This window comes from Epinephelus moara, chromosome 20 (assembly GCF_006386435.1).
Source record: "Epinephelus moara isolate mb chromosome 20, YSFRI_EMoa_1.0, whole genome shotgun sequence".
Taxonomy (NCBI): domain Eukaryota; kingdom Metazoa; phylum Chordata; class Actinopteri; order Perciformes; family Serranidae; genus Epinephelus; species Epinephelus moara.
Window position 1 is genome coordinate 44,227,900 of NC_065525.1, and position 24,719 is coordinate 44,252,618.

Consider the following 24,719-nt stretch of genomic DNA (forward strand, 5'->3'; position numbering starts at 1 on the left):
ACACGTTTACATGTGGTTTTCTATATGTTCTCTGACATTTATCCTAACGATATGAGGCGGTCTTTGTGGAAAAAAAGCTTGTTTAGTGGACTAACTTTGCACTTGAAGGTTGCCCGTTCACTTACGTTTTAACAGGTCTGACGCTACTATGTGCCCCGGCTGTATCTAGGCTAACGGCTAACATGCTAACTATTATTTCTATGTCACTGGTCACTTGAAACAAATTTAGGACGATAGGAGACAGGTTGAAATAAACCGAAATTTCCCTTTAATTATCTGTCTACATCAGAGTTCAAGGTATGTTAAACTGCAGGTAACCATAGGAGCAGGGCTTCTGTTAACTGACAGGTGACACTAATTGCACCATGGGATAAACTGACTGCAGACGCATGGAGGAGGATTTAAACACAGCTGACATGTGTTTGTTTGGTCAGTGGACAGAATGTCCTCACAGATGTCCACATAAAGACAATAATGGACTCTCACATAGAGACAATGTGGATTCATTATGTTTAAGTATTGTTGGAGTAAACCAAGCATGTCCAAAATCCGGCCCTGGGCCAATCGTTGACTGTGGAATGATTTTAAGCAGCCCTCAGCTTGTTTCTCAAAATATACTATATACTATAGCCCCGTATCCACCAAACACTTTCAGTATGGTACCATTGGAACCAACAGTAACCCTTCATCAGCGGTGACACAGCATGCCCACATTTTCAGAACAAAATAGAACAGGCTGCAGTGAGAGTCTCTCTCCATGGGATATTTAAAAATAGCAGCTTTGTGCATTTAGTCCTTCTCAGGCAAGCTCAGGGGTTTAGTGTTGCTGTAGCCCACAGGAACGACGCTCTGTGATGCTTTTTTTTTTTCTCCGGTGAGGATTAGAATATATGCTGCTCACATAATCCTGTCGAAATTAATATATATAAACGCTCGCAGATCCACTCATAACTAAAAGTGTATGAAAAAAAAAACTAAAGCGATGGTCAAAGTTGTCACAGTGACATTTAAGGTGTACTGATGGATTCTCGTCGTCAGCTCATGCATTGAGTAATAGCTCAATAGGAATATTGTCTTTTTTGGAATAAGGACAAAAACCTGAACATTTTGTGCATGTAAACATAGTCATTATATTTTTCCTCATTCTTGATAAAAGCAACAGTGGGACCACAGAGTTGTCCCCCCCGCTGGTCAAGAGTCAAGTTGTAAATCCTTACGTTTAGATGCAGCTGATTGGTCCAGTGTCCAATGACCTTGTACTCTGCCATTGACCTGTTGTTGATCTGATATTGGAAGATGTCGTAGCGTCCAGGAGCATCGCCATTCTCGTTGAAAATGACTGGAGTTCCGGCACTTCCTGTAGAAACACAAAGAAAAAAAGGTCAGATGATGGTGGCAAATCTCTCCCTCTGTTAGTCGGGACACTTTAAATCACCAGACCTGCATCCACCCGGGCTGGGCAGTAATACTCTAAACAGGTTTTATATCACACACACTTACTGTGCCAGACGTGCAGTGCTGCTGGACCATTTATCTGAATCATAGCTTACTGATTGGCTCCTGGTCATGTCACTCCACGTGCTCCTTCCTCTACAGTTTCAAGACTAGAGTTACCACCTCGTGGCTGTTGGCCCAGTCAAGTCACTGTTTATATCCATGTCTGTCCAAACTCATATGACAGCAGGCAATGCTTCAGATCTGGATGTTGCTGCCAAGAAGCAACAAATTCTAAAACATGAATCTTCACACAAATCTGCAACCCGACAGCACAGAGGATCTATACAATCAGCTCAGCGCCAAGGTCGACACCAAAGATTAGAGTCACCAATTCAGTCTCTGACCAAATGTCTCCCTTTCTGTTCCTGAGTTACTGGCTGCAACCAAAATTCCATACTAACATGCTGTGTAGGCTGAAGCAGTGTGTGAGGTGTTGTCTGAAACCAGCAGTATTTTAAGTGCTTACTGTTTCTGGTGAAATATAACAGTATGCAAACACTGGACACTACGCTGGCATAAATATCCCACAACAACAGAGGCAGCTCTGTAACGTCAGTAAGTGATAAATGCCTCTAGAGGTAAATAATTTTTGTCACGAGTCTGCTGCCTGATGTGCAATTTGGGAAACTCTACATGAAGTATTGTGATGGGGTTACCTTTAAGAATGTATGATAGTACATTATTATTGAGCTTTGCTATGGGTACAAAATGGTTTGGACTTCTGTTGGCCATGCTCGTGGCGTGGCTCCAGGGATGTCAGTCGGTCACTCCACCACTTTGATCCAAAATGAAACATCTCAAGAACTATTGGGATGCTGAGCCACAAAATCTGGTGCACACATAAAGTGTCATCTATGCCTACGACGCCAGTTATCACCCACCTACAATGCAGCCTTGAGATCCTCCCCAGACAGCTTAACATGCATTCACACCTGGACCCATCTAACCCTAACGACCCGCATGATGGCCGGGTGGGTCAACAACTCACATGTGACCCTGAAGACTCTGAAACTCAGAGCTAACACGTGAAGTGAACGACTCTGTGAAGGTTCGCACCAGGCCCCCAGGACACGTGCTGGGCTTTGAAGCCAGTTTTTGTAGTGGCCAAACAGTTGTACTGCAATTTCTGGGGTCTGTCAGTTGATGCCATTGGGCCCAAAAATACTTCTCCCATTGTCTTACATTTAAAAAGAGAAGTCTTGAAATCAGTGGTTACATTTTTTTGAATGTCACAATCCCGCGAAATGACTCATTACACTACCACGATTTAATCAATTAGGTCCGATAACATTTGGAGGGTCTAAAAGAGCTTCAAGATTACTTCGTTCCCCCCATTTAAGTTAGCGTAGTGCTAAACAGGAAGTCAGCCACTCTGGCGTGCTCGGCCATGGTCGGCGGCCATAAGTCTGTAGTGCGCCTGCTCTGTGGGCCCAATGTAATGTCATATCGTGGAAATAGAGCTTTTTTAGTGCCATGTGCCACTGTACAACTTTCCTAAGAATGAACAGGGGGGCTGCCACTAATGCTGTATCCAGGCCTCTTAATACCTCAATGGTTTGCATCCACAGAGGGTTTAAAGCCTGCAACTCCCCATCAGTCAAAACATGTTCAAGAAACTCCAGCTAGTCTAATTACCTTCGATATAGCCCTGAGAAGCATTATCTGGTGACACAGATGTCTTGGATATAACGTCACACAACGAGTTCACCTGTGGAGTAAGGTTAATCCTACTGAACAAAAGTAAACAAAAAAACCTGTCATCATCTTGCAGAGACCAGTAGGACTGAGGCTGGCATGCGTTACTTATCGTCTCTAGCGTCATTCGTCTCTAGTTGGCAAGAAGGCTCTCAGGAAGTGCCGTGGTTATTACAACTTATTGTGTTCGAGAGGATACTTATGACTTTATTTACACAAAAGCATGCTGACGACAGTGCATATATTTTGTATGAAGTGCAGAGTATGAGATTTCGGACGCAGCAATGGCGCAGTAGATTATGATGTCCCAGGGAAGTTCACCTTTTGAATGTAAAATATCATCACTTTATCATTTTATGTGAAATGTTATCATGATTAGCATATCTTTTTTAACAATGCTTTTATTGGGGTTTTCAATCATAAAAGATATCACATATAAATAAAGTCAGTCTTGGCAGCAAATATGGTAAACCATCAAATGAAAAGGCAGACAAGGAAAAGAAAAAACAAAGAAAAACAGCGATGAGTAAACAAATGTTACGGTGGTGAACAGTAATCATGTATTACATGCTACACTCTATAATCCTTATTCAGTTGCCCTGCCCCACTCCAGTCTTTGGTTTTATTAAACACTATCAACACTTTCAAAAAGTCCATGAGGCTCCCACAGATATTTTCAAACACTGCCAGCTTTCCTTTAATAATATATGTCAGTTTTTCTGCAGCAACACGTATTCATAAATCCTTAATCTATTGATTCATACTTGGTGTGTTCACATCTTTCATCTTTGCTCTTTTAGCATGTAAGAGACACGAGTCTTTTAGTGCACGGTCACTACTCTTAGTAATAAAATCCTTTGGATAAATACCTAAGATGCACAGTTTTGGCCAAAAAGGGATTTTGTTATTTGTTTAACCATGTCAGGAACCGCCTTCCAAAAACTACATTCCCACAAGCAGTGAAGCAGTGTTCCTTTAGCATTGTTGAGTTAATGTTTTGTGACATCACAGTAATTTTGACCTTTGACTACCAAATTTTGATCACTTCAATTTTTGAGTCCAATTGACCGTTTGTGCCAAATTTGAAGAAATTCCCCAGAGGCCTTCTTGAGATATCACATACATATGGACAGACAACCCAAAGAGCATTATGATGTTGCTGGTGTGGAGGCATAAAAACGTGAGATGCGAGACAAACAGTTACCCCAACCAATGGAGGTGAGAGATGAAAAGTGCAAGAACCAACATGTGTTTTTTAGAGAATCAATGGGTGTCAGAACAAACTGAAATAAATCATACAGCGGGAGGTGTTTAAGAACTTCCTATTTAACACTCATTAGGTGACTTCTACCACAAGGTCACCTCTGGAGCAACCACAGCCACCCTTGTGTGATTTTTCTTCATTTAGTGAAAACTCATGATGATTGATGTCGTTCTAACACAACTCTGAACTGACCACAGCCACTGTTCTCTGTTACGGCTCTACTTGATGTTGCCAGCGTGGGTTTGAACAAAGTATTGTTTTTGTATCCATCTGTGTTGTCTTTTAAAGCAGTAAGCTGTTATTTTCTCTCATCTTTTCCTGGCGCGGCAGGTTTGAGTCATCTTATCACACTTTGCTCGCCAGCGCGTCACCAAAACAACCACACTAACATCTTGTTGCCTTATTGACTCAGTCCCTGCCAAGATAAATCCCATGCTGGTCGACACGGTTCACACTTTAGCCTCCAGTGTAATAATAATAATAATAATTAAAAACAAACTCCTGAAAGGCAAAAACATTTTCATCTCAACCTGTGACTTCAGTCAGACTCTAATGTTCTAGTTTCCATCGTAATTTTTCATGAGCATTGATGTTAAAACTGCCACACACTTTGGAAACATGTATAATAATAATAATACTCTGAGCTTTGACACCTACATATTATCATTTAAAGAGGCCTCTCTTCACAGGATAAGATCCTTTATCCCCCATGGTGATTAACAATACTTCATGTAGTTTATTTGTGAATCTCCATGTGATAATAACCCCCTTTCATTTTCAGTCTTTGCAGATTTTCACAGCCTGGTCTCACTAAAAAACACACCCCGAGTCGACTGTGCGAGCAGCTTATTACAACCCATTCTACCTTTGTAGTAGGGAGGTGCCCTCTAGTGGCTGTAGTAATTATTACAGCAGTAGAGTAGGAAGTGACATGACGTAGCATAAAAAGCTACAAAGTCCATCTAATGTAAAAATATCTAAAAGCCCCTATAGGCTGGGCGGTTGCGTAGGTGGATGGGTCAAACAAGCACAGGACTTTCACCCAGGAGACCGGTGTTAATGTCCCAAAGTCAGCATTGACTTGTTTGATACAACATAGACTGGTATGCCAGGTAAATGTAGCATGCTATGCTAATGATGTATTTGACTTACGTCACGTGACACATGTCACATTATGTTGACAAAAGTAATTATTAATGCCAAACCATGATGTTTTTTTTTCTAAACCTAAACATGTCGTTTTGTTGCCTTCACCAAACCAAGTAGTTCTGAAGTGGAACTGCAATAATTTCATTATGTTTAGGACGCATTCAAAACTGTTACCACAAGAACTGTAATATGTGATGTTTTGGGACTGACCGTTAGAACGGTGATGTATGTAATTTTGGGGCCAACCATAAGAATGGCATTTATGTCGGTTTGGTGTGGGCCATTAGAACGGTGATGTCAGGGCGTAAAATTAACACCCGCCAAGCCCCAATGGCGGGTAAAAAATGAGTCTGGCGTGTAAAACAAAAACACACACCCGCCAGTGGCCGATGGAAAATTTTGAATTGCATGTGGGTTTTTTATGTGCTTCAACCATTTCTGCCAGCTGTGTCCAGGGACGGTTTTTGCTGGGCAATGTGGGCGACCGCCCAGGGCGTAATCTATGTGAGGGTGCACGAGCGCCCTCCAAAAAACCCCCCAAAAAACCCCCAAAACTCGCCAGACTACCGCTCATTTCCACGTCAAGTTAGTGGAGTGGGCGCTGGGGCGCTCCTATTATCACGTTTCAACCAGCAGCAGAAAGGAAAGGCGAATCCTGGCGGTTGTGCGTTGAACGGGGGTCACAGACAGGAATACGGCGGAGGCTCATAGTGCTCTGCGGCGCAAGATAACGGCTTACCGGTGACAGAGAAGTCCGACTCCAGGTCCAGTAATTTCCTCTTTTGTTGGTGTCATGACTGCCCAGTAGTACCTGCACAACCGAGCCGTGGCGGCACACAGGTATGTGGTGTGTCAGAGGAGAAACGAGCCGTTCGCATCTCTCTCTTTGTGGCAGGTAACGGCCCTCGGTCGGGGGGTGCCGAGGGATGGTTCGCCCAGGGCGTAAAACTAGCCAGGACGGCCTCTGGCTGTGTCAGACTATTTTGACCCTCACGGCTTATTGTACATGTGCCGGGAGCGCATGATGTCAGCTACCGGAACTTGTTTCCCGGGCATTCTATGGTAACTTCTGAGCAAGATGTGGTGACACACTTCTGCCGTGAAGCCACCGCCAGAAAAGAGGAACAACGAAGATGAACATGTTGGACTTGGACAAGAAGAACAGACAGTTAAACAGAGTACAAATGTTGCATGGCATTTTATTGAAAAACAGAAACTAGACGAGGCCAGCCGCGGTCATGGCTGACCTACGACCCCCACACCAACATGATGAGCTGCAGCCTTTGCCGCAAGCACACCAAAGAAACACAGAGGACAGGGTTGGATTTTCCTAAAGTTGAAATTTTCATACTAAAAACGTAAGGTAATTATTTTTCGTCAAATAAGGCACAATTTTTTTATTTGGCATTTTTCGTCAAATAAGGCACAATTTTTTTATTTGGCTGTTGAAAAATATGTTTGGCCAGTAAATTTTTGGAGGTCACTAGCCAATGGCAGATGAGGTAAAATGTTTTTGGAGGTCACTAGCCAATGGCAGATGAGGTAAAATGTTAATTTTATGCCCTGGGTGATGTATGTCATTTTGGGGCTGACCATTCCAATGTTATATATCTCTTTTGGGGCTGACTGTTAGAACGGTATTCACGTCATTTTGGGGCCGACCATTACAACGGTAATACATGTTTTGGTGCCAAACGTTGGTAATATATTTAATTTTGGGGCCGAGGGTTAGAAATGTTGTATTGGGGATAGTCATATAATACCCTTTTTCTATTACCACTTCTGGCCGGGCCGAGTCAAACCATGCCATGCCGATTTGTCTTTCCATCACCAGTTAAGGCATGCTGAGCCACGTCGAGCTGTGCCAGAGATGTACACCTCTGGCTTCTCTGGAGCAGGACCAAAAGTAACGAGCCTGTGTGCTGCGAGACTCTCCTCCCCTCTGTCTGCGGGAGACCAGAGAGAAAGGTGTTCTTAAAAGTCTGTGTGTTCAGCTGTCTGTAGCTTCTAAGTGAATCTCTGTGGTCTGGAGTTTAGTTTCTCTCCTGCGTCCTGTTTTTACTTTAATATCTGCTTTATTTTACTGTTTCATGTTCGCCACCAGCCGCAAGAGTCTCGTTAAATTTCTGCTGATGAAAACTCAACATTTCCCTATTTTGCTGCTTTACAAAGCTTTTACATAAAATACAGTGGACTTTTATTGTGAAGAATCTATGGGAAATGACTAGTGTTTGTCAGCACGTTAACAGAACTTTGTTAGTGGCGCAATAAAAAGTCGTCTACTGATACTGCAGGGAGGAAGAGTAAAAGCAGAACCAGCCACAGCGAGATGTTGATGAAGAGCTGCAGACAAACAGCTCACCTCCAACATGTAAACTTCTTTTACCTGCCCTGCTGTGGATAAACACATGCAACAAAAATAACGGGGACTTTAGCTGTGAATCAACCTTTTGCTTTGAAATATCATCACTTAAGACCAGCCGTCATGAAGCATTCCTTCAAGCAGGTAGCCCTGTTTTAATGGAAACGCAAATCCCTGCCATACTGGGCCAAACCAAACCAAGCCAAACCAAGTCAAGCTAAGCCAAACCAAGCCAACATAAGTGTGTCAATTTGGTCAGTGTCAGTGCAACTCAAGCTATTTTGCCACTAAGGTATGAGACACGATTGCTGACGATTGCTGACATGATTTCACATGAATTTCAGCATGACATTAACAAACTTGCCTGAACCTTAATCAAAGACACCTTTCACACCATTTCTATCAAAGCTCAAATAATCAAAGTGTAAATACATCCAAGCATTCAAGACGGACTGAAACCCGATTGTTCAAACTGTGCCGGGAGGTTGTTCATGATGATATAATTTGTTTCTCCATTCTTCCCAATGACAAAATTAAGGCCTCAAATTTCAAACACTCAGATGTTCAGTTAATCCTCCTAAACTCTGTGTTTTGTTTTCAGACTCAGTCTCTTTCTCTTCCAGCTGCTGTATTCACTGTATTGTGTTGTTATCTTACAGTAGTGCTGTACTCCTCGCCGAGGGGCAAATTTAACACAGAGGACAGCAGAGTCTTGAACTGGAAGCAGATTAGTTTGGAGCCGCTGAAGCCGAAAGGAAGAGAAGCAGATTGAAGCTAAAGAGCAAAACAACAACAAGAAAAAAAAAGAAAGAGATTTATAATGAAGTGAGTGGGCGCCGGTTTGATTCTGTCCTGCCCCGATTTCCTTCTTCAACATGAATAAAAGCATCACAAATCACATCAACGTGGCGATGAATCACCAAAACTCGCCTCAGGATGTAGAGCCCCCTTCCCCCAGCCATCACCACCACCTCGTCCTCTCCATCCCCCACATCACATCACTTCAATTCACTTCAATTCACTCCAGAGAATCCGTGTTGATACAGAATTAACGTCTTTGCTCCACATTATTTCCAAACAACTTAATCGTGATGACTGTCATGACACATGCTGCAGCTTTTGTCGTTAAACACAATAATACCAACCACAAACAATCAATCTGCTTCGTGGAACCAAAAACAGGCGTCCAGGATCAAGAGATCTTTACGTGTCTTAAAGAACCAAACAGTTTGATTCGTGTTTAAGCTCACTTGTGACCTGCTCGATCATTTTCACTCACATTGACCCTGAAATTCATTTTGAATTTTATACACTGATGGGAAGGGGAGATTCTTAGCTCTCTAATGATTTCAGTATTGTTTCTGTACTCCAAATATTAAGAAAAATGCATCATATTACACATTGACTGTCACAGAGCCAAAAAGGCTGTTTAAGTTTGTCATATGGCCACCTGCTGTCCTGGGGTGAAATATACACAGGAATACGACGTGCAAGGTACCCTGGGTGTGTTGGTTGTTGGCGTTCTAGACACTGTGTCAAGTTCTCTTCTTTTGAGATACACTTCTGTGTTCACAGGAAATTTTACGTTTACATACAGTCTCTTTCAAAACGATCCCATACACCACCCCTCCCGATCTACTCGGTAGTGATGGGAAGTCCGGCTCTTTTCAAAGATTCGGCTCTTTTGGCTTGGCTCCCTTTTAAGGTCCTGACACACCAAGCTGACGGTCGGCCGTCGACCAAAGTCTGTCGGCCTAGTTTTTGGGGTGTGTCCCGCACCGTCGGCACTTTGGCGTCGGCGGCTTTTCGGCCGATTGAGCATGTTGAATTGGCGGCGGAGCTTGTCGGTGAGAGAGATCACTCTGATTGGCTGTTCAGGTTTTATTTCCTCGCCCCTGTAGCGAGTGAATCTGCCTGCAGTGAAACCGGGGCTAACCGGTGCTTCCTCCTCAGGCTCCACTTCACTCAGCTGCCCCACAGACCCGCTGCTTCTTCACACTTTAACCTGAATAACAAACCGGAGCTAGCTGGGAGCGGCTAGCGGAGCGTTAGCCGCAGCATGACCGGAGGGAAGCACAGCCAGTTAGCCTCCGCTAGTCTCTGAGCTAGCCCCGGCTCTCCGTTTGGATCCAACCGGAGCACCGAGCCCTGGTTTGTTATTCAGGTTAAAGTGGGAAGAAGCAGCGGGTTTATCGGGCAGCTGAGTGAAGTGGAGCCTGCGGAGGAAACACCGGGACCGTCTGGATGTAATAGTCCGTGGAGGTGCTGCGGTGCTCGGCTGCACAGATAGGAAACCCCTCGGCTGACAGGATGTACCACTCTCTCACTCCGCTCTCTCTCACGCAGGCGCAGAACGTACGTGCTACTTGGCCGTCGGATGTAGTCCGTGTAGTGTGTTCAAATGCAACTGACACAGGGCGACGTGAGACGACGTAGACGACACAGCAGTTGGTTTACGTCGCCGCTAGTTCTTTGATGTCGGTTTGGTGTGTCCGCACCTTTCGATGGGCCGGCTCTTACGGCTCCCAAATTGCTCTTCATTTAGTATCACTCGGAGCCTTCGATTTTAGCCTAATTCAGCAATTATGAACAGTTTGTGTGTTGGTAAGCAATTTCTCATTCAGTGTTTTCATAAAAACCTCTTTATTATGCATTAGTTCATTACAAAAAAAAAAAATAATTCCACAGTGCTCTCTCTCCTCCAGTGGCCAACCGAGTGGGCGATTCTTAGATGTCTGTGCAGCTTTGTTGTTGACCGTGTTCTGATGGATATTTTCATTTTACAAATTCTGTACTCAGCTTTTCAGTCTCCAGTATCATTGACGTGCTTGCATTTAAATCCGGCTCCCCCATCTCTCTGTCACACTGTGTGTACCTGGCCTGTACCACTACACTCGCTGTCTTTGGAGCATCTGTCCCCTTCCTTCTTTCACATAATGGTATGATCCTAGAATGTCCTCGCATGCGATTGGCCGCATGGTGTACCCATCAAAATAAAGTCAACAGACAGAGCACATGGTGTATGCAAACAATGCTATCACAAGATAATACATGACACATGTTACCTGCCCGGTCATCACCTCACTCCGCTAACTTCTCACTACAGTAACATTAACTACTCTGTTTCAACAATGTTCGGCTGAAAAAATGTGCACGCAGGCTGAAATTCAACCGAGCTGTTCTGTCAGGTGTGCAGTGACTTTATCCAACGGTGAGTAAGAAAAATAATAATAATGTTACATGTCATTTATTAAGATATGAGTACAGGAAAAACGTCCACTAGCCGCTAAGCTAATTTATGCAATGTAAACATGCTTAAGCTAATAATATGTGACTAACAAAAAACAATTGGCCCCTTAATTGCATCAAATCAAAATTGTATCATGGCAGACTTTGTAATATCAGTTAATATCGTACAGTTGTCCAGAGAATTGATATAATATCGTATCCTGATGAAACTGGTGATTTAAACCACGAGTAAATTTGAATAAATTAAAGTTTCTTTCATGGTCATGGTCTCAGTAAAGTGAACTGAATTATAACATTTTGAAGAATCTAACCAAGCTAAATATATGAAGCATATTGACAAAAGTTTAAACATTTACATTTGTATGAGCGATGTAAGCAGCTAACTAACGTAAGCTGAGCAGATAGTCAACTCATTCGGCTGTAAGAGGTTTTATATCCAAAGAACTTAGACACAAATGAAGTGCTTCAGCAACCAGACCTTGCAACTAATTAAGAGTGACTTATTTGTCAAACTTTGTTGCCACACTCAGCTAGTATGAGGGACTCTGTGTTTAAATGGGATTTAGCTTTTAATTGAGGTTTTAAGGTAATTTATGCACCTTGAGTTTGGGTAGGTTTTCCATGGGTTTGGATCAAGGGATCAAGTCCTATCTATAGCTTGGGTCTCAGGTCAAGTCTTGATTAGTGGGTGCCAAGTGGACATGAAGACCTTTAGTCAGAAGGTCTTGAAAACTGGTTGGATTCGTCATCTGAGAGCAACAAATATCCATAATAGATCGCATGGGAATCAGTCCTGTAGTTGTCGAGATATCTTTCTCTGTAGCGTCAGTCTGATGGACGCACATCGACACTCTTAGAGACAGCTGGTAGGTCTGTTAGAGGAACACCAAGAGTTACAGTTTATGACTTCCTCTCTTACTGACACATCTCTGTTTCCACTGAAACTCTCCCCTGGGATTTTAACCATAAATACTCATTCAAGGAGTTGATTGAAGTTCTGACTGGCTGTGAACTTTATTTCCAGACTGTCGATATTTTGCTGCCGCCGGTGATGTCACAGCTGCAGTTTGTCATCAAATCAGAGCAGAAAGAGACCCGATGCTCCATTAATCCACCTGTTTGACCTGAATGGATCCGACAGCAGCAGCAGCTCTTCTTCACCACGCTGACAGGAAGTGTGTGTTGCTGTGAAACACAGCGGAGTGAGCCCTCAGAGTTTTATTGAACCAGGCCTCTTGTATCGATTGTTTCCTGGAGACCTTGGCGGTCGGCGTGGGCGGTCAGAGCTGCAGCCTGGCAGCTCGTCCATTCGTCTGTGTGATAATACCTCCACATACACTCTCTGCTCTTACCTCTGCATGCTCGCTCTCGCTGCAGCTTATTCAGGTTCCTTCACTCCTCATTTGGCCGTTTAGTTGTTCTGTTGATTTCAATCACAGAGTTTTGATCACTTTTGATTTTACACCTGATTACCTCAACGTTATCGCCCATCGTGCCTTTGAAATGTGATCACACATGAATTTTTTTTTTCACTCAATCTCGACTAATCTGAAGAAACACTGACATCTGCTCTTGAGATTGTTGCCATGTCAGAATTTTAGTAATGTTCGATCACTGAAGGAGGCTGCTGATGGTGATTTTGTGTCAATTAAAGACTGATGGATGAAACTCTTCAAAACAGCACGAAGAACTGAAAGCTGTACACACTGAAGGTAACCTGGAGGACGCTTGTGGTTTTAAAACAAACTCACAAAGATGCTTGAAGAAACTACATGTTATTGTGCGCTAAAATGAATATGACAGCCCAGTCTCACTCCAAAGTCGTCAAAATCCTGCGCTTGGGCTGTGACTTGCGGCATCAGACACTAACAAAAAAGGCGTCCTTTTACGTCACCATGACACACGACCGGTTGGGGTTATAGTTTAATGGCGCCCGGCGGTGTCGGGGGAAACACGGCGGGTCAAGGACAAAAGTTAAAGTGGCAAAAGTCCAACTGGGGCGGGCAGAGGGGAAGGTGTATGGGTCCAACAAACACTGACTTTTACCTGAAAGAGTAGTGTTCGCATCCCGTAAGGTTCTAAAGCCGAACCCTGTTCTTTCTCCTAAACCTAACCATGTTGTTTGTTGTGTGTATTTTAAAAACAAACAATGCATGTAACAGGCAGAACTTGACATGGTGTCCCAGAACATCAACAACCAACACACCCAGGGTACCTTGGACGTCGTATGTGGACGTGGAAAGTCCATGACCAAACATCTATATGTGACGAGGTCGGAGTGAGAATGTGGTGAACACGCACAACTTCATGTTATTATTTGCATTTACGTATATTAAAAAGTTGTTGAGAGAACATTCATATTAAGCTGGTTCAATTAAAGAAAATCTGTTCTGCCTTCCATCCAAGTCTAGGTTGGCATATTTCTCACCCAAAAATTGAGCTACTTTAAACTGTCTTAGAGTTTTTGTATGCAACATTCAGAGCATGAATATGGCAGCAAACAACTCTTTGCTATGGAAAGATATATTGGAGTAATGGCGTCCTGTGCAGAGACTGAAGTCACGCTCTCTCTATCTGTGTGTAATCTAGCCTGAGCTTCTCTGTGGTTTGTTGTGGAAAGCCAGTCAGGTGCATGCATATGAGTGCATGTGTTTATCCCACTGGCTCATTGCCATGGCTTTGCACTCATACAGCAGTTACTGCTGATATTGGGACGGCAGCATCATGGAAGTGTAGCATCCACCCTCAGATTATTACCCTGGAAATCCAGAGTTCTCGCGAGAGCACAATTTGAATTTGCTCAGCGAGTCACTCTGGCAATCAGTAATGATGCTCATTACCCATGCCCTTGTAGCCGAGCTGCACCAATCACATCGGTGTATCTGATATAGGCGGGCCAGAGGCGAGCTAAATATTATGACAGTGCTGCGACGACGAAGTCCGGAATCAGTCAGTAAACATTGCATGATGGCTACGGATGAACACCAGTTGTTTGAAACGGCTTTGTCCGCTACAATGAACGAGTTAGACTTGGCTTTTTCTCTAAAAGAGGAACAGAAGACGGCGCTTGAGTCTTTCCTTTGCAAGAAGGACGTTTTTGCCGTTTTGCCGACCGAATACGGCAAGAGTCTAATCTACCAGTTAGCTGCACTGGTAGTTAAGCTCTGGATACGTCACCCCGTGTATTGTTTTGATTGGTCGTGGTGTTATCCAATTGCGTGCAGTGATATTTACAAATGCATGCTTGGTGCCGCCCCTCGAGTTGGGCCATTTGCATTACTCATGGCCAGACCCTAAATCTTTCTAGATTTGGGTCTGGATTTCCAGTCTATCAGATAATACTGCCATAATATTAAATGTCATATGAAAAATTCAGATTGTAACATTGGCAGTATTTCTACTTGTGGACATGTTGACGTTATGCTGTTATGGACAGCAACAACAAGCATGGCTGAAAGCCAAATTATTACCGGCTCACGGCGGAAGAGTTAAGTTCCAAAAAGGGACCCAACTTCAGTGGTGTGGAATCAGTGGCATTGTTAGGCCTGGGCGTCCTGAATGTTCTTTGAACTTCTCAGACTCTTTTAGAGCTTTACGGCTCAGAGGGAACTCATTCAGTGACAGCAGTGGAACGCTGTAGACGCATGCCGATTTCACAGTGAAAACTGTCCTTTAAATTGACACGGCTGTTTGAGGACATAATCCATCTCTGCAGCTACCTTTTTCATTTAAGCTGCTTTCAACTTAGCCATATGCACCCACCAACATCTACCTCACAACCTTTATATTTAGGCTGCTGTGCAGACAGAAACAAGTATACTGAACAGAGGGGATCCAGACACCAGGATAAATCTGTTATCACTATGTGATCTTGTAACCCCCCCAGAAAATACCCTTAAAAGTCAAGTTGTTTCATTTAGAAAAAAAGCAAAGGAGAAGGAGCTCCAATTTCCCAAAAATGTTGAACTGCTCCTTTAATCCTGAGGCACATACAGTGCAGGAACAAACAGCTGAACTCTCTCTGGTTGTTTCCTCTTCCTGCTTTGCTCAGCAGTTTATAAAAAGCTGCGTATTTGAAGTGAAGTCACAGCGGGAGATGAGCTCCTCACATATTCATCACTTCACTCACCTACAGTATCTCCTCCCCCTCCTCCCCCCTCCCCTCTCACTGTAAAGGGTCTCTCCTCTCTCCTGCAGCTCCACAGGGTCAGTCACGCTGCATCCCTTTTAAAAGCGGCAACAACAAGCTTTTATCGCCTCTTAGTAAGCATCCGCTGTCCAAATGAATCATGGGGGAATCTCCCTGATGTCCCCCCCACCCTCCCTCCCTGCTCTGCTGATCGTGTTCAAACAGGACATTACAATAGGACGGCTTTAGCACAGCGAGCACTAACATTAGCACAAGCGTCTCGATTAGCCTCTCGACGCTCCTCTAAAAATAAGCACACGGGCGAGGAGAACACGGGTGAGTTAGCGATTAGCCCCCCGGCCGCCGTCGCCACAGAGCCCTCGCTTCGTCCTGGATTTGCTGCATTTCATACATGGAATTATGGGTAACCTCCGCTGCCCCGTGTTCAGAGAAGTGAAGCATAAAAAAAACAGAGGAGCAGCTCGAGTTTGATTTATTTCAACGTTTGATGTATGTAAAGGTTCAACCGAGCATGCTGTTCACAGATTCATGCAGGAAAGCCCCAAAAGCAGCGTAGCATGAGCGTGTGTGTGTGTGTGTGTGTGTGTGTGTGTGTGTGTGTGTGTGTGTGTGTGTGTGTGTGTGTGCGTGTGTGTGTGTGTGTGTGGAGGCCTTAATGAGCTCAATCAGGCACAAACCACACATGAGCCACATGCTGCTGAGCCAGGACTCGGTCATGATGCATGTGTGCTGCTGCAAAAGCTGCAACCTGGAGCTCCTCTGAGGAGACGTTCTCTGAGGCTGCAGATTAATTAATCATCATCCTCAGCTCAGCACTGAGTCCATAAAATGAAAAACTGAAGCTGATCTTTGGTGCCCAGAGTCCAGTTGAGTTCTCTTTAGGTACTGAGGAGTAGTACTCCCTCAGAGAAACTGACAGTATCACGAATGTTTATAGCAGAAATGATGAATGATGACGTGATGTTTCAGCACAAATGTGGAATTTTTACAGATGACAAACAACTCTGTTTTAAATTACAGATGATCCAACAAGTGAAACCTTCATCGGTACACAAGAAAGGAAAAATGCAGGTTTTTGTGTTCGTTTTTAAAATTCTCTTTTGTTTGTTAGTATTTTGTTTTTCCGTTTTGAGGCGACAGTGGTAGTTTTCTGAAATCCGATGACCATAACAAGGACAGAAGCAGGTTTATAAGACAGGAACCTCGAATTACCGCCCCCGCCGTTGTACACCTCCACACACCAGTCAAGTTTCTCTGACAGTTTCCATCCATGTCAGTGAAAACATGGATGCTTCACACACTGATGATCTATACAATCAGCACAGTTTCAAGATTAGAGTCACCAATATGGCCAGAAAAGTGTTTTATGCAGAACATTATGATGTATGATGGAAAGCGTTCGATTTCCTGGTCCATCTACGTCCCAACCCTCACCTATGGTCATGAGCTCTGGGTGACTGAAAGAATGAGATCGCAGATACAAGCAGCTGAAAAGAGTTTCCTCTGTAGGGTGTCTGGGCTCAGCCTTAGAGATAGGGGGAGGAGCTCTGACATCCGGAGGGAGCTCGGAGTAGAGCCGCTGCTCCTTCGCATTGAAAGGGGTCAGTTGAGGTGGTTCAGGCATCTGATCAGGATCCTCCTGGGCGCCTCCTGGTAGAGGTGCTCTGGGCACGTCCAACTGTCAGAACACATCAGAACATGTTTGACCTGGCTTCGGACAAGCGGTTGAAAACTGATGGATGGATGGATTATGATGTCACATATGAACTTATCAGTTCATTGCTGAGTCCAAGTAGACGTTTGTGTCTAATTTGAAGACAGTCCCTCAGGACGTTCTTGAGATATCACGCTCACAGGAATGAGACAACCTGAAAACATAACAAGAGTCGTTCTGTGCGCCCCGTTCCTCTGTCTTGTTGCCGCCGTGTCCCACTGCCACATTTTCTTAACTGATTATTGGTCAAACGTCTCTAAAGGCTCTGACGGATGTGAAAAATGCAGAAAATCAAACCTGTTCAGAATTTTTTTATGACGGACAGAAGTTTCGGACTCAGTGAGCAAACATGATTGACCCATGATTGAAAAGTGACTCAGTGTGTGAAGGCCTTTCTTTCTGTTGAGACGTCATAAGGCATCCCAGACACTGTGTCGGTGACACATTGACACTCACGATCTGTGCCGATCAGGTCATTTAATCTGAAAGATGACTGACTAATCTTCCTGTCTGTGACATGTTTCCCGTTCCTGCCCCTGTTCGCTTTAATTCACTGAACGGACTAACTGTTAAATGTTTAAAAACCAGGACGTGCAGCCCCTCAAACCCGACTTTAACTGTGCACAGATTTACTGTTTCAGCCCTGCGGGTGAAACTCACCGCTGATTCAATGTTTAATGTCTCTCCTCCTCCTGCAGAAATAACATCCAGCAGCTCCTCACATCCATCAGGCCCGGCACAGAGAGATGAATCCCTGAGAGCTCAACACATCAGCCCCAGAATCTGCTCAATCTCCTCCTCCCTCTGTTTTATTTGTGTCCTGTTTCTCTCTGTGCTGAGCAGGTAGATAGAAAAATTATTCAAATTGAATCCCCCGGCCGCAGGTAGGAGGCTGGGAGGGAGGGAGGGAGGAGGAAGAGGGGAGGAGAGGAGGAGACGTATGGGGATATAAGGGAAGATCTCCTGTCTGAAGTATTGTAATTTACAGGAGGATCGCAGTGGAGTGAAGCAACCGGAGAGGATTCTATCTGACATCAGAAGTATCACCAAAGCTGACAGTGTGAAGACGTGTTCAGACACAGGGACAATCTGCAAATGTCTTGATTTGTCCAGACAACAGTCAGAAACCCCCAAAATTTAAATTTACAATTATATAAAACGGGAATTATCGCAACCAGTCAAGTTGCAGTTAAAATTCCCATCCATGTCTGTCTAGACTCACATGTAGCCATGACAGTTAACAATGCTTCAAATATGGATGCCCCCCCGGCAGAACAGAAGGTCTATACATTCAGCACAGTTTTAAGGTGGACACCCAAGATTAGAGTCACCAATTCAGTATCTGACCAAATGTCTCCCCTTCTGTTCCTGAAATATGATGCTGAATAATGGCCAGAAAATGCAGAACATTATGATGTCACAGTGAAGTTGACCTTTGGGACATAAAATTACATCACTTCATCATTTTATCCTGTTAGATGTTTGTGTGAAGTTTTGTCATAATCAGCGTATAAACTCTTGAGTTATGATCAAAAACTGATTTGTGAGGTCACAGTGACCACCAAATTTTAATCAGTTCATTGTTGAGTCCAACTGCACATTTGTGCCAAATTTGAAGGAATTCCCTTAAGGCGTTCTTGAGATAATGAGTTCACAAGAATAGGACATACATATATATATATAGTATGTATGTACTTATGTGTGACGTATGGACATATGGACATCCATCCATTTTCATCGATCGTTACGAGGCGGAAAATTGGGCACCTCGGATCAACTCACCAATCTGGCTCTGTGTGTCTAAACGCTCGCAGCTTGCCGGCAAAACTTCAGTTCCTGGTAAAAACCTCCTGATTGTCTGGATCTTAAGTTTTCACAGAAAAAAGGTGAGCACACATTAGCAGGTGCTCGTTAAACGGGCTGTCTGCGATGTGCCAAACAGTGTTGGAGAAACACTGATTTGTAATGTGAAACTGTTTTATTTAGTGTTTTCACATATTTAAATCATCCGGTCCATTTATTTTGGAGAAAATGAGACAAAATACGGATCAACTATTAAATTAAAGCTCAATCCCAATACACCCCTTACTCCTTCATTTCATCTAGTATCTTGTCAGATAGAGGGTCTGGGTGAAGTGTTTGGGCTACATGGCCCTCCAAACGGATGTTTTTCAGAGGCACACTTCAAACCATGTGTTATAAGAAATCATTAGCAAGATGGCTGCACAAGTGGCTAAAGAAAACCAAATGTATTTTCTTTATTAATAATGATTTGAAATTACAGTAACCATCACATTATATTAGTTAAATGTCTCTTCAATGTATTAAAGTGCTTTTCTTTGTCACAAACATAACAAAAGAAGTTGCCGATGGTGTGATGATGTCTCAGTAGCTAATTAGCTAGCTAGCTAACGTTACATTGTTACTGCTGATTTTTTTTTCTGACATATTCATATGTTGCATTTTCCCAGTTGGATGGCACATGGCGCTTGAAATTTAACTTAAGTCCAGCAGTGAAGTTTCTGCACTTGTACAACCCAGTCTCACTCAAAGTTGTTGACAACCATCAATTGAGCAGTGACTTCTGGCATCAGACACCAACGAAAAAAGCCATTCTTTCACATCCGCATGATAAACGGTTGGTCATTGTTATTGTACTGGTGCCCAGCGGCATCAGGGGGAAACATAGCGGGACTGCAATGAAAATTAAGTGAACGGAAGTCAGAGTTTAAGTTTGTTGTTGAAGGAAAAAAACAGTAATTCATGGTGTTGTACCGACGTAGTGCTTTTATTTTGAAAGAGACTGTATGCAAACTGTACATTTCCTGTGAAAACAGAAGTGTATTTTGAAAACAGACAATCATGTAACAGGCTGAAGTCGACACGGTGTCCCAGAACGTCAACAACCAACACACCCAGGGTACCTTGGACGTCATATGTGGACGTGGAAAGTCCATGACCAAACGTGGACATGTGACGAGGTCGGTGTGGGAACTTATTGTCTAGTATCACTGCACACTGGCAGGGTAGCAGCACAGGTTGCTAATGATAGCCTACAGAGCACTGCTTGTGACCTGGTAATAAAGCGGTGTTCTTTTTTATGACTCGTCTGAGCTGACTGAAAGCATGAATTTTAAGTTGTGAATGACTCATAAGTGTAAAAGACTGCCTGTAGCCCACACAAAAGAAATCACCACTGCAAAAGACGGCATTTTGGTAATATCCAGAAACACTTGTCGTGTCTGTTTACATAAACACTGGCATACTGATGACGCATCTCGGAGGGATGTCCCATTTCATAGGGGAAGATTTCTACCACTGCCCTTTGTAACTCTGTTTGGAGGGGCAAAGAGGCCCTCGGAGATGAGGGGTAGTAGGAAAAATAAGAAATGTGATCGGGCCTCTCTGTTCTGCTTTGAAAATGTATATCATACTGAATTTAAAAGGCAAGAGAAATATCAACAGTAATTATCAGTCTTTTTCTGAAATTAAACAAAATGAGTTTAATATTTCATGAACTCCTCTTACCCTGTTTTCCTATCTGAACTCACACAGCTGGAATCATCGTCACAGGAAAACAGTTTTCCAAAGAAACCAAAACAAATTAAAAGAAAGTGGAGAACAATTTAAAATGATTGTTCTGGTTAAAATCCCAGCAGACTGTTAGTTAAATGAGACTTCATCATGCTCCCTTTGACTGGGGATTATTTCCCTTTATTTAAAAAAATATATATTTCTCTTCATGTCTCTTGTCATCATTGGTTATGAATTATTCACTGACTTTATTTTCACTGGGAGATTTGTCAGGTTGTTGTAGGTTATATGATGTGATTGTGTTGTGTAATTAAATGGTCCCTGGGTGCATGAAAGAACACGCTCACCTTGAGAAAGAAAAGAAAAAGTCACATTCAGCTTCGGCCTTCAGCAGGAGTGAAGAAACTGTAGACCTGTCTGGAACGTGTGTGTTTAAATAAGTGAAATTCTCCTCAACGAGTCGTGAAAAGAAATGACAGCCTTGGTGATAAATACCATCGTTCAGGAGCCAGAGAAGGAGAATGAGCTTTATCAAAGGTTTTGTGAAACCTACCAACACCCTTGAATCCACCAGAGAAAGAAGGTTCAGCTCACATATTTGAACAGAGACACGACACACGCAGCAGGTGAAGAGAAAATTCAAAAATTATGCTTTTTATGTAAGCTCGTAAGAAATCGGACACACAAGGGTGTAACACTGGGGACAGGAGGGTACGACTAAACACTGTTAATGGACCTAAGTGTTTGAGCAACAACAGAAAGGTCTCTATCCATGCTGTTTGGTCTTCTAACTTCCTGTCAACACCACGAGTGGCATCATGTCTCACTGAGCTGGTTCACATCCACTGCTCGCTAAACCCTAATCACCACAAGAAAATGATGGTACTGTATGTTTTTGCAAACCACAGATTTTCCACATTTGTACATTTCATAAGCATCATAGATGCCTGCCAAGCTGCAGACCAACAAGCAGCACCGGTTGCTTGCTGGTCTCAAACAGAGACTTTGGAAAAACATCCAGCTATAACGATGCCTGAAACCAACGTCAAAGCGCACACGAAGGGCTCAAAGAAAGAGGTCTCTAAGAGTGTCAGTGAGACCAGCAAGAAAAAGAGGAGAACCAAGAAGAAGAGCGACGCCATCTACATCTACAAGGTGCTGAAGCAGCTCCACCCTGACGCCAGCATCTCTTCCAAGGCCATGGGTATCATGAACACCACCATCACTTCCAGGAAAATCCAGACCGCTGACGCCGACACAGTGTCTGGGAAATCCAGATCGGCCGACAACAAGTACACCAGCTGGGGTCTGTCCACTGGTCCGACAGCCCATTGTTCCAACCATATTAAACCCATTGTTCCGAAGTCCCGTTGTTCCGAAATCATCATGATGCCCTGTGGTTAAGGTCTGGTTAGGTTTAGGCACAAAAACCACTTGGTTAGGGTCAGGAAAAGATCATGGTGTGGGTTAAAATGAAAAAGAAAGTGGCAAACACATAAGCCGTGAGCCTGCTTCGCCTCAAGCCTTTCCCAGCTGACCCAGAGCCGGTCGCGGCGCACCATCAAGGCAGAAATACGCCCGCCGGGAGCCGTTCAGCACCGCGGAGAGCTCCCCACACAACCCGGACCCCAGAGTTAATAACAGGAGGTTATGGTGTTTCATTCTCTCCTCTCTATGACACTTGTATCTCGACCAGTAGCCTACTTTTGTTGTGTTTGCTGATCCTCTATGGTACACAAATACAGTATAGCCTAGTATAATCACATACTGGAACAACGGGACGTCGGACTAATGGGCTGTCGGACCAAACAGTACTGCTGTCTTTTAAACCGGTTGTTTTTACCTGTTGTTTTTTTATCAACTCATTTCTGTGTTTCCGGCAGCTTTTCAGCCAACAAACACGGGTGTTTTTTTCAGTGATTTCTGGCTGAAATAGTGCCATGAAAAGAGGCTATTTCTTACTGCGACACTGCTGTGTTTCCTGTCGAGATAGTGCCACAAAAAGTTACTGTTTTTAACCAAGGCATCTCTGTGTTTCCAGATGGGACTGTCCACCAAAAGCAGGTAATTTAAGCCAAAAAAAAAAATCATCTCCTAACCATTACCAAGTGATTTTTGTGCCTAAACAACATTTACTACACTTCCAAAGGAGGTGGGGGGAAGCGGCAGAGAGACATCCACACCCACTTAGGAAAGAAAGTGTATACCATTTTGTTCCATTGGTGCAGCTTGTAGTTGAGTATCTTCTGTTAGTATCTTTGTCTTTCCACATTACTCATATTACTTTGATAGAAAAGCTGGCATTGCTGGGGAGAGGGACGTCTGGGGTGCTCAGCGAAGTAAGTACGAGTACTTTTTCTGTGACTGTGAGATAGTTATGTGCAGTGTTGTGCACATTCACACTTGACAAGCGCCAGCTCAAAATCACTCCACACAGAATAAAATGAAGTAGTTCACGTTTATTTCTTCCCTTTTTTTAAAAAATAAAACAAAAATCTTGCGATCATTAATTTGCAGATATCTCAGAGTGGTCGGGCGCCTCAACTCAATTTGTCATTTCAAATCGGTTGCTGATGTGGCTGATGTTCAAACTTGTTTTCTCACTGGGCACAATTTGCATTTAAATGTGAGATTTTTTTCCTGTTGCAATCTGTTTTGGTCTATTCAAAAACTTCCTTCAAGTAGTCAACTCAACAGTACAGTAGCTGCGTCAGTCTGAAGTGCCGTAATAGCATTAGCCAACAGGAGGAAAACATACATACAACAACTGACAGGAGTAACAGACAAAACCACCCAAACAAGACATCATAATAAATTAAAAATCACCAGCAGCCCGTCCACAGTTCCTCCCTCACACATACAGAAACCTCCACAGAAAGACACATACTTCTTTCGCTCTCTGTGACATGTGACAGTGGATCTGTGAAATTAACGTCTCAGCACATATCAGGAGGAGTGTGAGGTTTAATACTCAGCTGATGTTTTGTGATTATTAAAGTTATGTGAAAGCAGACGGATCATCAGACTGCAGCAGCTCCCACTGAGCTCCGAATAATGAAACTGGGGGAAAGAAAACAGGAGGAAATAAAAACCCTGCGACCATATTTGGTGTTTAATAACGAGCAAGAGGATTCCCTGATGACGGAGTCAGCACTCACACTTCCTGCTGACAAAGGCCTTCGCCCGCCGGGAGGTCGACGGAACCTGGACTGCCGTAAGAGAGGATGATGAGGAGGAAGATGGAATGAAGAGAAGAAATAAACGAAGGGTTAATGAGGGAGCGATGATGAGATGGAGGGAAAGCAACAGCTGGAGAACAAAAACAAAGACGCTGAAGAGTTTCGGGAGGCCTAATCACATTTTGTGTCATCTTCTTTTCCTTTTTGAATCATCCTTCATGTCTTCTCTCACGTCTTCGTCTGACATGCTCGACTTTTTCCTGCATTTTCCGCCTTGTGCTTCAGCGTCACTGTTCATATCACACCTCAGAAACTTCATGACTCCAGTCAGTCGCCTCCTCAATTAAAATGTCAGTGATGTTGGAATTTGTATTCAGCTCACATGACCAGATGTGCATGAAGATGTGAAGAAAATCAAGCACAAATATCTATCAGAAGAGCATCCGGTTACTCAAGTACTGGACCGGTATCTGCTCCTTTGTGTGAGGAGGAACAGGAGGAGCACTGCCAGAGCCCTACAATATGACCTCCAGCAGGCTACTGGTGTGCATGTTTCTGACCACACTGTCAGAAACAGACTCCATGAGGGTGGCATGAGGGCCCCACGTCCTCTAGTGGGACCTGTGCTCACAGCCCAGCACCGTGCAGCTCCATCATTCACCAGAGAACACCAGAACTGGCAGGTCCACCACTGGCGCCCCGTTCTCTTCACAGATGAGAGCAGGTTCACACTGAGCACATGTGACAGGCCTGAAAGAATCTGGAGATGCCGTGGTGAACGTTCTGCTGCCTGTGACATCATCCAGCATGACGGGTTTGGTGGTGGGTCAGTGATGGTCTGGGGAGGCAGATCCTTGGAGGGTCGCACAGACCTCCATGTCAGAGCCAACAGTACCCTGACTGCTGTTAGGTACCAGGATGAAATC

At 43.8% G+C, this 24,719-nt stretch overlaps 2 protein-coding genes across 3 annotated transcripts in view; one reads left to right on the forward strand and one right to left on the reverse strand.

The window, feature by feature from the left end:
* cadps2 (Ca++-dependent secretion activator 2) overlaps positions 1–24,719 on the forward strand; it is a 633,342-nt gene that overhangs the window by 117,970 nt on the left and 490,653 nt on the right. The gene's annotated exons all lie outside the window — the stretch shown is intronic.
* Positions 1–24,719, reverse strand: part of LOC126407707 (metabotropic glutamate receptor 8-like) — a 212,319-nt gene that overhangs the window by 35,472 nt on the left and 152,128 nt on the right. Inside the window, exon 10 of the mRNA XM_050072857.1 lies at positions 1,218–1,357. Within this exon, the coding sequence (XP_049928814.1) occupies positions 1,218–1,357 (140 nt within the window). The remainder of the gene's footprint in view (positions 1–1,217; positions 1,358–24,719) is intronic.